Genomic DNA, 14,161 nt, shown 5'->3' on the forward strand with positions numbered 1-14,161 from the left:
AGAGCCGCATGCAAATATGTACCAGAGGGGAGTATGTGTGTGGCGCTGAAAATGTGGGTGACCGAAGGGCGCTATCATGTGGGCAGCAATGACGGCTGCAACAACTCAAACTATTTATCGCGCACACACAGAGTTGTATCTTATATATGTATATGTAGGTATGTACCTATTGGCTTGCAGCGACAGCACCAGCAACAATGGGCGATAACAGGCAAATTTGTATGTTGATGACGATTACAAAGCGCACGCTGGACACTCCCTCCTACGTACGGCCACATACACACACATATGTATATGTATGTATGTATGTGGCGCTGTACGTGAAACACCCGCACATTACATTCAATGAATGTGGTGAATTGCAGTACAACTTCGCCTGGGATTTCGCACGGCTCCAGCACGTACGAGAATGTACCAAAACAATAACTACAACAACAACGCCAATAACACAGCCAACTTGAGCGCTAAATAAAGCGGCTAGCGACTCCGTCATCGAAACGTCTACACCACACTCCACCACCCCTCAGCTAACGCCAACGTCAAAAACATTAAGCCAACAAACGCAAACGTGAACTCCACGTACAAACAACAGCAACAACAAGCAGAGTAACAATAACACCCATAATAGCAGCAACAGCTCCAACAGCCCCAACAGCAGCAGCAGCTGTAGGCAAGCAATATCAATCGGATTAACAACAATAACAACAATGTCAACACAATCACTCACTGTGCATGTGGCCGAGACGCAACTCGACGACTACCACACCGAGCAAAAGTATCGTTGCGCTGCCAACGTCGACGCCAACGCCACGCCGTGACGCGCACCACACCAGACCGAGTTGGCTTCCTACAGCCAGGCATCAAAATGTTTTCATTCGTTTGTTGAATATCGAACGGAACGGTTCCATATTCTCTGCTCAGCTCCGCTTATAGCTAGCAAAGAAGCAAAGTAGCAAAGTTTTAAATAAAAGCAAAAATACTATTATTAAACAAGAAAGATTGTTATTCAAACAACACCCAAGAGCAAAAGACACAGCATTTAAAAAAAATTCCAAACAGAAGAGAAAAAAGAATTTGTATTGGAAAATTTAGCAAAAGCAAAAATAAAAACAAACAAATATTGCCTAAAAGTGCAAGTGCAAAGTGTGAAAAATTTCGCAAGCAAAATTAAATTGTGAAAAGTGCAGAAGAAATATATTTTCAAAAAATAAATAAAAAAACAGTTGAGAAAATCTCAAAAGTGAGTTGTAAAGTAAGCAGCATTTGGATTACTGCATTTGGATTACAAATACCACAAAAACAAGAGCTTTTACTGGCGTACAAACATACAAACACTATGGATATCGCTTTATTGCCTTCACCGCCAGCAACGCCGCCACTCTGCGAGAAACAGATTGAAGTAAGTATGCGGATATTTTCGAAAAATTTGTAGAAAAATTCAAAATTCGATTTAAAAAATATGAAATTGGCTGAAAAATAATGAAAAGTTTGAAAATAAGGTGCAAGCGAAATTGGTGAAAAATGTGGGAGTGGCTAATTAATTATATGTGACTTTTGGCAATAAAGCACACAAGCAGGCAAGCAGCTGAAAATAATTTTAATATTTTTGGAAATTATCGGAAAATATTAAAAAAAAAATGTAAAGTTAAAAAATAATAGTTTTAAAATAAAATAAATTTAAAAGAAAAAAATATTTAAAAAATTGTCAAAAAATATTGAAAAAAAATTCCAGTTACAAAAAGAAATGATTAAAAAATCTTCTAAAATAAATTTTATAAAATAAATTATTTTTTTAATAATTTTTTAATAAAAAAATTAATTATTAATTTAAAAATATAATTAATTAATTAAAAAGTATTTATTAATTTTTAACTCGCCAAAATTTATTACATTAGCACGTTAAGAGCGAAAAACAAATAAAAAAATAATTAATAAAAATTCAAAATTTTTTACAAGGCAGCAGCGCACATAATTTTAATAAAAAACTTGAGTTATACATAAATACGCCTATAAACACACATACAAACTTACAAACAGATATACATAAGTAAATGTGCGCTTGATTTGTGTTGCACGCTCTCAACGAGTGACACATTAATTTTGTTATTATCGTTTACGGCAGCAACAACAACAACAACTACTGCGCTGCATTGACTGCAAATGCGTCGCAAGCAAAAGGCAAACGCTGTCGCAGCGTATGCACACTCCCCCTTTTTTATTATTATTGCACATGAACATTTCGCTTTCCAATGACTTCATGCTGTTAGCTTGTTGATTTCGAGGTTTTTGGCATTTTACGAACAATGAGCGCACAGCTCGAAAATTCACTTGCAATTTCAGGGAAGAAAGAAAAAAAATTTTAAATTTAAACTTTTTATTATTTTAAATTTTATTTAAAAAATTATTTTAAATTTAATTTTTTGTTTTTCTTTTAAAAAATTTTATTTTTGTTTTTAATTTTTTTTTAATTTGCGGAAAAGGGTGTGTAATGCTATAAAAACGTTTCTTTACAACAACGCTAAGCATAAGCAATAAAAAATAACAGCAACAACAACAACAACAAGTAATAGTATGACAAAGCGTCTTCTGTATTTGCAACAGCCAGTCTACCTTAGCCGCCTACATTCATTCACATATACCAACCTTTAAGCGTATATATGTATGCTTGTATGTATGTTGGCTCTGTGTACACACCCGTGCGCTTAATAAAAACACTATTAATGCCTATTGCCTCGCCCATCACTTTCATGCGCACACATTTTGTGAAAACAAATGTACGCCATCGCGCTCGCACTCAGTGCCGGTATTGTGATCACGCCGTGTTCACTCGGCCGTCAGCTGGTGTTCACGTGAACAGTGCATGGTCGTCATGCCTCCAAATCTACAATAACACACAAACACACACACACATACAACGCGCTCAAGTACGTTCGTAGCTGAGCGTATGACCCCTTTGCTAGCTGGCTGGTTGACTGCCTGCATGCCTTGCCCCTGCGCTTATTCATCACTGCTGCTGACTCTTTGGGTGGATGATACATTGGACTGTTGCGACGCGCTCGCAACGTTTGAGGTGAGCGCCGTGAGAGCGCAAATGTGCTAAGCCAAAGTCGTGTGGGGAGCGTTTACCTACGTATGCGAATATGTATCTATGTGATTTCGTATGTTTGTATGTATGTATGCATGCTTATGGGTGAACACGACATGGGTACGTGAATATTTTTGCGTTATTAAATGAGCTTGCTGACGTCGCAGACTTGTTTGCTACGCTTATTGTTTTCATGCTTTTTTCAGACATACATATTTTTCTAAGCGATTAAGCATATCAGTAAATTAAGATTTTATATTACCAAATTATAAACAATTACTAAATTAATTTGTTTAAAGTTTAAACACGAGATTTATTGACTTGCCCCGCCTATCTAATCAGTGGCGGCAATATAAAATCCTATCACAAGACACACATAATCTGGACTATTATATGAGACAAGCCCACATATAATATATACTATATTATGAGTTTAGTGTGAAGTCAATGCTTGCTTATCGTGAGCCAGCTAAAGCAAATAGCCAATTGAACAGCAATAAAAAACATTAAATAAAAATTAAAATAAATATTAATAGTTGCAAACAGTAGCGGCATAATATTAAAAATCACATATATATAACGCTAATTGGTAATATACAACAACACTAACAAATATATGCGCACCTGCCTAGCGTTTTTTTGCACAAACACCAACACAACAACAACTTTTCACCTTCCCACAGTCGCTATATGGCATACACAATACGCAGCAATGACGTAGTGACGTATCGCTGGCCGCCGCCGCCGCCATGTGTATGCTTGCTGTTGCCATTGGCGCTGTCATGCCGTGAGTGCGTGCCACGCTTTGTACTATGTACCCATGTGCACATAGCGTTTTATTTTCGTACAAACGTAGTTATGTAGATACATATGTATATATTTTATTGCCCACACACCTCAATGACGGCTATGGCGCTGATATTCATATGCCTACGAGCTATTTTTAGCGTAAACGCTCACTAAGAAGCGCATTTGCGCTCTGCAGCAAGTGTGCGCTCACTGCCTACTACACTTGTGTCTCTTTATCTGCTCTCTCGCTATTGTATTTAGTCAATGACGCTGCCCCCAAAAGTCTCTACTCGAGTGAGCGCCCAAGTCTTCGTCAGCACTTGCGGCACTTATGTGCGCCTGGTAAGTGCTTACGTACGTTCCGAAAGGTAGACAGCGCTTTTCGTATGGTGTTGTGTCTCTCAAACATGTTGGTTAGCCAATTTGTTATTGAGGTTACACGTTTTTTTCGCTCTAGTATACTGTGTTGTTGGCAATGTCGGCGATGACCTCACAATACAAAGCGCACACATAAACTGTGATGGCGGCCAAGCAATTGACCTCCGCTTTTGTGTGTGTGTGTGTGAATGTGTCCTGCAATTGTTTGGACGCAAATTTCAAGTTCAAAAACTCCAAAAGTCCGAATACGGCATTACTATGCCAGTTAGTAATGGCAGTGAGCATGAGTTAGAGGAGTCTTACGTAGAAAGAGATAGCTGTTATTCACTGAATAGAGGTTATTATAATAGAATTTAGCTCAGAATTGTTAATTTTATTGAAGTATTACTTATTTTTAACAACAAAATCAATTACTGATTCTCAAAAACAATGAAAAGTATTAAATTATATCCCAATTATAACAAAAAGTTCGAATTATATTTCGACCCAACACTGTTCACTCTTGCGCCACACTTTATTTACAAAATATTGCCTACCTTTAGGCGCCATGCACACTATATTCTAACTTGATTACTAATTTCCCGTTTTCCTTTTGCTTGCAGGATGAAAAACCCTCAGCACAGCATTTGCATGAGGAGATGCTCAAAGCAAAGCTGCAATTCAGTCAGCAGAAAAAGCAGCAACACATAATCACCCCGAATCCCTCAGATACAGAAGATGACGCTGAGACGCCACCCTGCAAGAAACAGCGCTTGGAGCTGCCACAGCCAGTTGCCGCATTAACACCGCCACCAGAGACACAGAAACAACCGCAATCACAGGAGCAACAACAAACACAGCGCGTGAGCGTTATCATGCATGTGAACAGTTCCGGCATTTGCTCCGCCATCGACGAGAACTCGTGCTCCTCCACCATTTCCAGCGTCTCGGCCGCGTCCACCACAACCACCACCAGCAACAGCAGCAGCAGTACAACAGTCTCACAGGCGCCGTTGCTCACATCCGATGACGATTGCAGCGAAACTAATGTGTGGCGCAGCTTGAAGTTCAAAATGAATCGCACGCGTTGCAGCAGTTTCTCAACGCCCGCCTCCGCGCACCAGCAGCAACAGCAACTACAAGAGTCGGCGCAAAAAGTACAAAACGAAAGCAAACTTGATTTGGCGCAAACACATTTCCGCTTCACACTGCCGGCGGTGCAAACAACCGTTAGCGCAACGCAACAACAACAGCAGCAGCAACAAATGTATACCACCACACCGCCACAGTATCAAGTAATCGCACCGAAAAGTATTTACATAACACCCACAGCGGCGTCCGGCAACGGCAGCAGCGCGCCCAACGCCACCACAGTCATTCCCGCGCAATTGTTGGTGCTAAACGCCAGCAATGGCCTGCTACAGAATGTCACCGGCACGCCAACCCCCAGCGCGCAACCACCGGCCACAACGCCCGTACACAAAATGACCGCCGCGCAAATAGCCGCCGAGCGTCGACGCATCTACGTCTGCGAGTACCCGAACTGCGGCAAGAATTACTTCAAGTCCAGCCACCTGAAGGCGCATCAGCGCGTGCACACCGGCGAGCGGCCGTTCATCTGCAAGTGGGCGAACTGCGATAAGCGTTTCTCACGCTCCGACGAGTTGTCGCGTCACAAGCGCACACACACCGGCGAGAAGAAGTTCGTCTGCACCGTCTGCCAGAAGAAGTTCATGCGCAGCGATCACCTGTCCAAGCACATCAAGCGTCATGGCAAAGACAAGGCGAACGGTGTGAACCGTAATGTCGCCGCCGCTACAATGGCCGCCGCAGTGGCAGCCGCCAACGCCGCCGCAGCAGCATGTGGTCAACAGCAAATCGTCTCGGCTGTAGCAACACCAATTAGTCAAAACAACAACACCACACACTTGCGTCCAATAGCGCCAGCATGTAGCGCGAAGCTTGCGCCTGCAACAACAACAACAGCCAATGCCGCGCTGCAGCTGCAAATCTGCAACGCCAGCGACTTGTTGCGGCTGCAGCAGGTGGGCGCATTGCCAACCGCCTTCACCACGCTCATCGCCGATCAGCAGCAATTGCAGGCGCAACAACAACAACAACAGCGTTAAGCGCTTACTATAGTAAAGTGGCAGCAGAACAAAGCGCGCAAGCGTCCGTCATTCCAAACTCATTCTAAGTTGAAAAAGAAAATGTCTCCAATATCCCAAACCTTTTGTCATGAGCAGCATGTGCACATCTGTATTATATTTATTTGATATGTAATTTTTGTTGTAAGCTTTTAACATATTTGAGCCATAAAGCATTACTTAAAGGCATAGCTCCATTAACACATACATACATATGTACATTTAGGTGTATTTAATCTCATATATATAAATGATAATGTACTTGTATTTATGCAAAAGCAGCCGGTAGACGCTGTCAAACCACGGTGGATGTGCGCAAGCGCCTCCCACTTCTCTCAAATATACTAACCAACCTGTCAAAATTTTCAATTTCCCACATTAACAAATGTTTTTAGCAATAATTAACGGCTTATTAATTATGTAATTACCATTCTCTGATTATCATTTAAGTTATTAAGTTTGTATTTGTTTGTTAATTTTTACCGCTAGCCAATAATTTTTTAAAACAAACTCTTTACAACAAATTTGTAAAAATAGTAAAAAAAAATCTGTGATATTTAAGTTATCTTAAACTGTGTACACACTTGCATATATATACCATATATATGTGTAGGTGATTACAGCTAATTTATTATATATAATATAAATGTATATAAACTTATTTACTAAACTTTCTTACTTGTATGTAAATAACTGCAATTATGTAATTAAGTCTCTATTGGTAAAATGTATGAGTTAAAAAAAAAAGAAAAGAAGAAAAAATCAAAATATGAAAACAAAACATAAGCATATTGAAGAAAGTAATTAAAAAGTAAAAGAAGAACAAGAAGAAGACAAACTTATGCATTAAAAGATTCAACTTAAATACAAAATAAACACTCTTTCCCAAGTGTCTATCAAATCATAATAAACCTGTGTTTTACTTTACTTGAGAGGAATTTCTACAACTTAGTTGATGTAGGTACCGCGGTTATACGAGTATTCGAGTTTACAATAGCGCGCCATTCGTTCTTCCTTTTGTCAGTTTGGCGCCAATTGATAATACCAAGTGAAGCCAGGTCTTTCTGCAACGGAATGGAGGTCTTCTCGGCTTCCAACAGCGGGTATTGCAACGAATACTTTCAAAGCTGGAGCGCTTTTGTCCATACGAACAACATGACGTAGCCAGCGCAACCGCTGTCTTCTTATTCGCTGAACTATGTCTATGTCATCGTATATATCATACAGCTCATCGTCTCCTAGTGTCGGCTCATCGGATGTTGACACACCAAATCAAAACAGGAATAATGAGCGACTTGTTTGGTTTTGGTTCGGAGAGAGGACTTTGCTTAAGTCGCGAATGCATCGACTGATGACAGAAGATCTTTCGTCTTGTTCTCATTCACCACCAGACCCATCCGCTTTTTAGGTACACATAGGTACTTAAAATTACCGATTGTTGTCGATCTTTAAAAGAATTAAAGTGGAATGCTCCCAGATGATCTAAATGAGATTGTCAATTTTCATTTTTTAAAAACTCACATTTCATTGCTTGTTCGTGAATTCCTTACCAAAAACAATACTGTGACAATGCATCAGCCTCCATATACACCAGACATGACTCCAAGTGACTTTTGCCACTTTCCAATTTTTCAAAAATAAAATGGACTTTACAAGATGAAATCGATATCCCAAAAATCGAGATTGAGAAGTGATTCGGCGATTGGGAGCAGGGCCGGCATAATTGCATAATGGAGACTACTTTAAAGGCAGACATTAATGTAGATAAATGAATACTTAATAAAAAAATTTAAATTCCCGTTATATTTTGAACACGAAAAAAGAATTCGGAATTCAGAACTTTACTTACTTATAACAAACATATTTCAAAACCAATAAATTCATCGCGCATCAATTCTAAAGCGCAGAATACATCAGTATTTACGCTAGTTTCCATTGCTTGGTCAGGCGTCATCATATATGTATGAAGATTCAATTTCAACTGGTCTCTATTAGTGGTACTTGTTGTAGGGATCTTATTCTGAATATTTTCTGTTGCAGTTACTGGTGAACATACAAAACTTGCAACTGGCCCATTTCTTTTAAATTTTCGCAGCTCACTCACCAAGGGATTGACTTCGACAAAAACTTTCGATTTTGCGGTTTCAATGATTTGGAAATTAGTGACATCTATAAGTCGCAGAAAGTATAGAAAGGATGCATATAAATAATATAATTATATAAAATAAATTTAAATAAATTTTTTTTCAATAGTTAAGATACCTAAAGAGATTATTCTTCCTTGAGACATAGCAGATCTGAGGTGCATCATAAGCTTCAATTTCGAAAAATCTCGCTCTCTACTGATAAAGTCAAAAAAATTTAAGAAATGGCAATTCAATGGTATGTGCCTTGCTTAAATTGTCTTGCGAAACTATAGCCAATCCTGGAAGTTTAAAAGCCATCTATCAACTGTTTTTACAAATTCAACATTTAAGCCTCTTTCTCAGCTGGCTCAGCAAGAACGCATCCTGTTAAAACGGATCTCCAAAGCCTTGGTGACAGTTTAATGATCTATCTTACGAATGATAGCAGTATATCGACACATGAGGCTACTTGATTGAATGAATTGACAGAATATAAATTCATGTGGGAGGAACGAAAATAAAATATTATTCAAATATGTATTCCATTTTCAACTAGTCTAGGAATGAATGGAAATACGACGCATAATAAGATATACTTTATAATAAGATATACTTTCTAGTTAGAACTCTTTGTATGAAAGGGGAAAGCGTGATTTTGCTGAATCTTCCTATAGTCATTCGAAAAAGTCGTGGAACCGACTTTCTAGAAAGGCCTAAAGATGTATACACAAGGTATTTGTCGCGGAACTCCACAGAAGTAGGAAATGTGCGATTTTGGAGAGTTCTGAGTTTCTTACTTGAAATAATGTTATGTATTTTCTTTCTACAATAAAACCAATAAAATTGATTATGGGTATATTAAGTATGTATTATATATGTATTTAATGCATAAATTTACACATTTTGACATCATATACCATTGCATATATATATAAAAAAATATTTATAGCTTAATTTGACATGCAAAAAAGTAAAAGAAAGAAATCGTTAAAAATTGCGTAACAAAGAACGATTCAATTCAAAAATAAATTTCTTCTGTTTTTTCTAAGAAAAAATCATGATTCAAAAATGCTCAAGCGCCATAAACGGCCGCTAAATCCAAGCCGTTTTTGTTGTTTGGTGAACAAGCTTGGCGTACCGCCATCTCCCAGGTGTCCAGTATATGTGACAACGAGTACAATTTCGGCAATTTGGCAATGCGCGCCATTAGTGCCTTTTGCACCGCTTTCAAGAATGGCGTGGTGCCATACTCGTGTTGAGCCAAAGCGCAGTTCGGAGAGGCCATCGGATACTCCTCTGTAAGAATAGAAAGAAAAGTTGGTTTTAGTGACATGTTTTCTTATAAATAAAAATAAAAAATACGAACCTGGTATAGTAACGGTGATTGGTGGCACACATGGTAGACGCTTGTCATCGAGACAGCAAATCACTTTGATGGATTTGGGATTATTCTGTGCTGTGCTGTCTAGTGTCAGCTTAAACTTCTGATCCAAGCGCGCTATTTCGCCTTGCAGCACATGCGGTATCTCACACTCATACTGCGAAGGCTTCTCGGACATGCGTTGTATTTTGGCCGGTGCGGGAGCGCTATTTAATGAAGAAATTGTTTAATATTAATAAAAAGGATTTACAAATTATTTCATTTTAAGAAACTTACCATATGTCTGTGCCGAAAAGTAGCTCCAAGCAGGGACGGAAAGTGCGGTGCAGCGTGTGATTGGCAAGCGAGCTTTGTAGTGTGGTATTTACGACTTCCATCAGTGGATTTGATGATTTCTGCAAGGAAAATTATTTCAAATTAATATAATATATTTTATGATGAAGATTTGTGAAAAGATTTAAGTATAAAATACTTACGCCAAATTGTTGACCCGTAAAATTAACTATATCAAGTTTCTCCAAAGCTTTTTCGCATTTCAAAAGCGTTTCTAGAGGCACACGCTGGTTTGGATTACTCAAAATCTCCAGCAGTTTGCTCATTTTAGTGAATTTTTCAGTATCTAAAAGAGAAATTATGAAATTAATTTGAGCATTCTTGACATTTATGTTACGCGGAGAAACTTACTTGCGCCGTCAGTGCCGATTTTTGCCATCATGCGTTTCAGCGGTTCAATATACTTGGTTAGCTGTTTGTATTTCTCGCGATACAAGTGATCTTCTTGTGGATTGAAGGGGCTATTGCTGGCCACCTGACCGGGTGTGTTGAGTGGCGCGCTGGGCGATTGACGCATTTGCCGTTGTGAATTTTGCATAAGATTCGACATTTGTGGACTTGAGGTCGGCACCAAAGCTGGACTTGGAATCATTTGCGACTGTTGTTGTTGCTGCGGCTGCTGGTTTTGTGCTGTTTGTTGTTGCTGATGCAACTGTTGTTGTACAGCAGCCATGCCAGCCGGTGATGGCACAGTGCTTGGCGAGGGACTTTGCCGCAAGAACTGTTGTTGCTGGCCGGGCACGCCACGATTCACTTGAAACATTTGACCACCTTGACCCATAGGCATGTTTGCTTTCTGTTGCATATTTGGTGCCATACCAATCATTTGGTTCATGCCACCTTGCTGTCCAGCATTTTGTGGCATGCCACCACCTTGTTGTCCCTGTGGTCCACCCACTACATTACCCCCATGCATTGGGCCGCCTTGGTTCTGTTGCATATTCGGTGGCATGCCTTGCATACCTTGTGGTCCAGCGTTTGGTCCCATCGGGCCACCGGCATTCATACGTGCATTCATCATTTGATTCAGCTGTTGGTGGTTCATGCCCATTTGCTAAAAGAATTTGGAAAGTTAATAAAATATTCTGTTTATTTTTTAAATATAAATACTTACAGCCATCTGCTGCTGCCCCATTTGTTGCATCTGCTGCACATTCATAGCGTTCACATTCATGGGTGCACCTTGCATCTGTCCGGGACCCATTTGCATTTGTTGTGTTGGACCACCAGGTCCGCCTGGTCCACCGGGACCACCACCGCCCATCTGATTCATTTGACCCGGCATGCCACCCATTTGTTGTGCATTGCCGACCATATGCGGCTGCTGACCACCGGCATTACCTATACCACCACCAATAACATTCATTTGCATTCCACCACCACCCATATTTCCACTCATTTGTTGCATCATCTGTTGATTAGGGCCCGCGCCCATGGGCATTTGTCCACGTATGCCCTGCATTTGTTGCATCTGCTGACCTGGACGCTGCTGACTTAGTGTTTGTAACAAGTTTGTGGCAGCAGCAGGGCCACCGGGACCCATTTGATTAGGATTGGGACCACCAGCCATTTGAGCGTTACGATTGCCTTGACTAGCTAGTGTTTGGAGCGCATTTAAGGGATCTGGCATCATACCCTGTTGGTTCATTTCCGTATTTTGTTTCGGCGGCGGTTGCGTAGGCTTTCCTGCGTAGCCAATAATTTTAAAAATGAATAAATTAGGCAAAAATCACTATACACTGCGCGATGTGTGCGTGTACATTCATGTGTGTATATGTGTGGAAATAAATCAATGCAAATACTCACTTTGTGCCAAATCTTGGAAGTGCATAAATAGTTTCGCCACCAAACCCATATACTCTTCCTTGCTGCGTGACTTCTTGAAAATGTGATTCTCCATAACGCCAGCATTTTTTGTAGGATCCGTGGTCTGCAGTGCTTGATTTCTAAAATGAATTATGATTTAGCATTTTATATAAAAATACATTTTATCTTTAAAAACTTACATTTTTGCAATCATGCTCTGGCGAAATATTTGTGAGGGCCATTCATCTGCCATTGTAATTTAATTAAAGACTTCAATTAATTGCAAATTTAAGAATATATTTGTAATTTAACAAATTTTATGCAGCTGAAAACGCTATGACAACCAAATGTCTAATTTTCTCAGGGGAACGGAGCGTTATTGGAACACAGCTGTTTTATCAATGGTTTGTTGGTATACAACTAAATTCACTTGTAGCGATATCTTATTTCTGTTTTAGTCAAAACACTCTTTCAAATTATTTTAAATAATTTTAAACAATATTAAAGTCGAAAAGTTTTTAAATTTTTGGTTGATAGTTAAACTCAGCGAATGTAACACGTTTATCACAAGCGATAGTTTGTTTACGAATGAAGTGCTTAGACAAAATGCGAAATATTTATACCAAGCAAAACAAAGATGGCGGAAAGCCAAAAGCCACTCATTTACCTGAGGAATTATCTACCGACTAAAATAATGTTGCCAGACGTAAATGTGAATGGAAAATATCCATAATGTAGATAAATATAATAAATCATCTATATATATAAATTAATATTATTTATTAAATGAATGATTTATTTAAGTGATTATTTATTAAATTTTTTCTATTTAATTTTAATTGGTTTTGATTTAATATATAATATTTGATTTTTTAATTTCATATGTATTTTTAAAAAGTGTTGTTGCCGTTATTTAACTAAATAGTATTATATTTAGTTAAATTTTAATTTAGAGTTTTTTTATAAATAATAATTATATACATTTCAGAAATAAGAAAAGATGTTATAAACATTTAACCAAATTTAATTTTAAACAAATAAAATAAAATTGCAAATCATGCAGAATATGGACTTTCTATATTGGAAAATAATAATGTAAATTAATATTAAAAATAAAATATTATCTTTATTTTAGATATATCTACTTTTAAATTTATAATAGATAATTTAAAACTTTCTTCAGTCATATTGATTATTATTACAAACTCACAAACATTTATCTGAATACATGAGATAAATTTATAATTAGTAATTATAATATTGTTAATAATGCTTGAGTATACATAAATTCTGTTATAGTAACAACTTAACTAACAGTTTTCGTGGAAAAAAGTCAATTTACAGTATTAAACGATTTAAAGGTAAAATATAAATAACTCTTGTTATGAATAGACCCGCCATGTTGAATACCAAAAATATTACGACATAAATCCACATTAATTACAGGTAGAAATTACAAAAACAAAAAGGGATTAATAGAGGTCCGCAATAATTTAGTTATTAATTGTTTAGGTAACCTCAGGCATAATGAGTTGTCTATTGTTTTCTTTTACGTATACCTGGAAAAAATATTCATTGGTTTGAACGAATTTATATTTTACTGAAAATTTATATATTATCTGAAACTGAACTTATTGACATTTTGAAAGTGAAATTCGCTTTTCGATGTCTATTAATGAGTTACATGTTTTTATTGCCTTATTAACAAGTATATCCGAGTAATAGATTTGCAAATACATGTAGTTGGAAGCAATAGCGTGATCCAGGGTAGCAGATATATTGTCTACGCAAAGCTTCAAACGCGTTTTTCTCAAAATTATATTTTTAAAGTCGGAGAACTACTCAACTGATCTTGTTGAAATTTTAGTCAAGAAAAAATGTCATGGGGACATTGAGGAATTTTTTCAATTAATGTCTCGAAATTTTTTAGCCATTTTTCGTTTTGTAAAAACATCTGCTAAATATATACATATATTTAAGGCCTTAACTAAATATCCCTTAACGCGGATGTATCCTTTTCGGGAAATGACGTCACAATGCCAAAAATTTAGTTATAGTATATTTCTAAGACATTGATTGGTTTAACATTTACAGTGATTGAATATTATGAAATCACCTATGGCAAAATGTTTTAATA

The 14,161-nt window shown here is 37.8% G+C and overlaps 2 protein-coding genes across 2 annotated transcripts; one reads left to right on the plus strand and one right to left on the minus strand.

Moving 5' to 3' along the window:
* Positions 1-867: 867 nt before the first annotated feature.
* LOC105214747 (Krueppel-like factor 10) lies at positions 868-7,289 on the plus strand. Its single transcript, XM_011188341.3, has 2 exons — positions 868-1,399; positions 4,855-7,289. The coding sequence occupies exons 1-2, from the start codon at positions 1,337-1,339 to the stop codon at positions 6,358-6,360; spliced, it is 1,569 nt and encodes a 522-aa protein (XP_011186643.2). The 5' UTR covers positions 868-1,336; the 3' UTR covers positions 6,361-7,289.
* A 2,067-nt stretch (positions 7,290-9,356) lies between these two features.
* On the minus strand, positions 9,357-12,615 carry LOC105214745 (mediator of RNA polymerase II transcription subunit 15). The gene is made up of 8 exons (XM_011188337.3): positions 12,225-12,615; positions 12,025-12,164; positions 11,333-11,904; positions 10,570-11,272; positions 10,362-10,504; positions 10,162-10,280; positions 9,871-10,091; positions 9,357-9,800 (listed from the first exon to the last, which is right to left on the minus strand). The coding sequence occupies exons 1-8, from the start codon at positions 12,275-12,277 to the stop codon at positions 9,577-9,579; spliced, it is 2,175 nt and encodes a 724-aa protein (XP_011186639.1). The 5' UTR covers positions 12,278-12,615; the 3' UTR covers positions 9,357-9,576.
* Between the last annotated feature and the right edge of the window lie 1,546 nt (positions 12,616-14,161).

Source organism: Zeugodacus cucurbitae, chromosome 3 (genome assembly GCF_028554725.1).
Source record: "Zeugodacus cucurbitae isolate PBARC_wt_2022May chromosome 3, idZeuCucr1.2, whole genome shotgun sequence".
In the NCBI taxonomy this organism is placed as follows: domain Eukaryota; kingdom Metazoa; phylum Arthropoda; class Insecta; order Diptera; family Tephritidae; genus Zeugodacus; species Zeugodacus cucurbitae.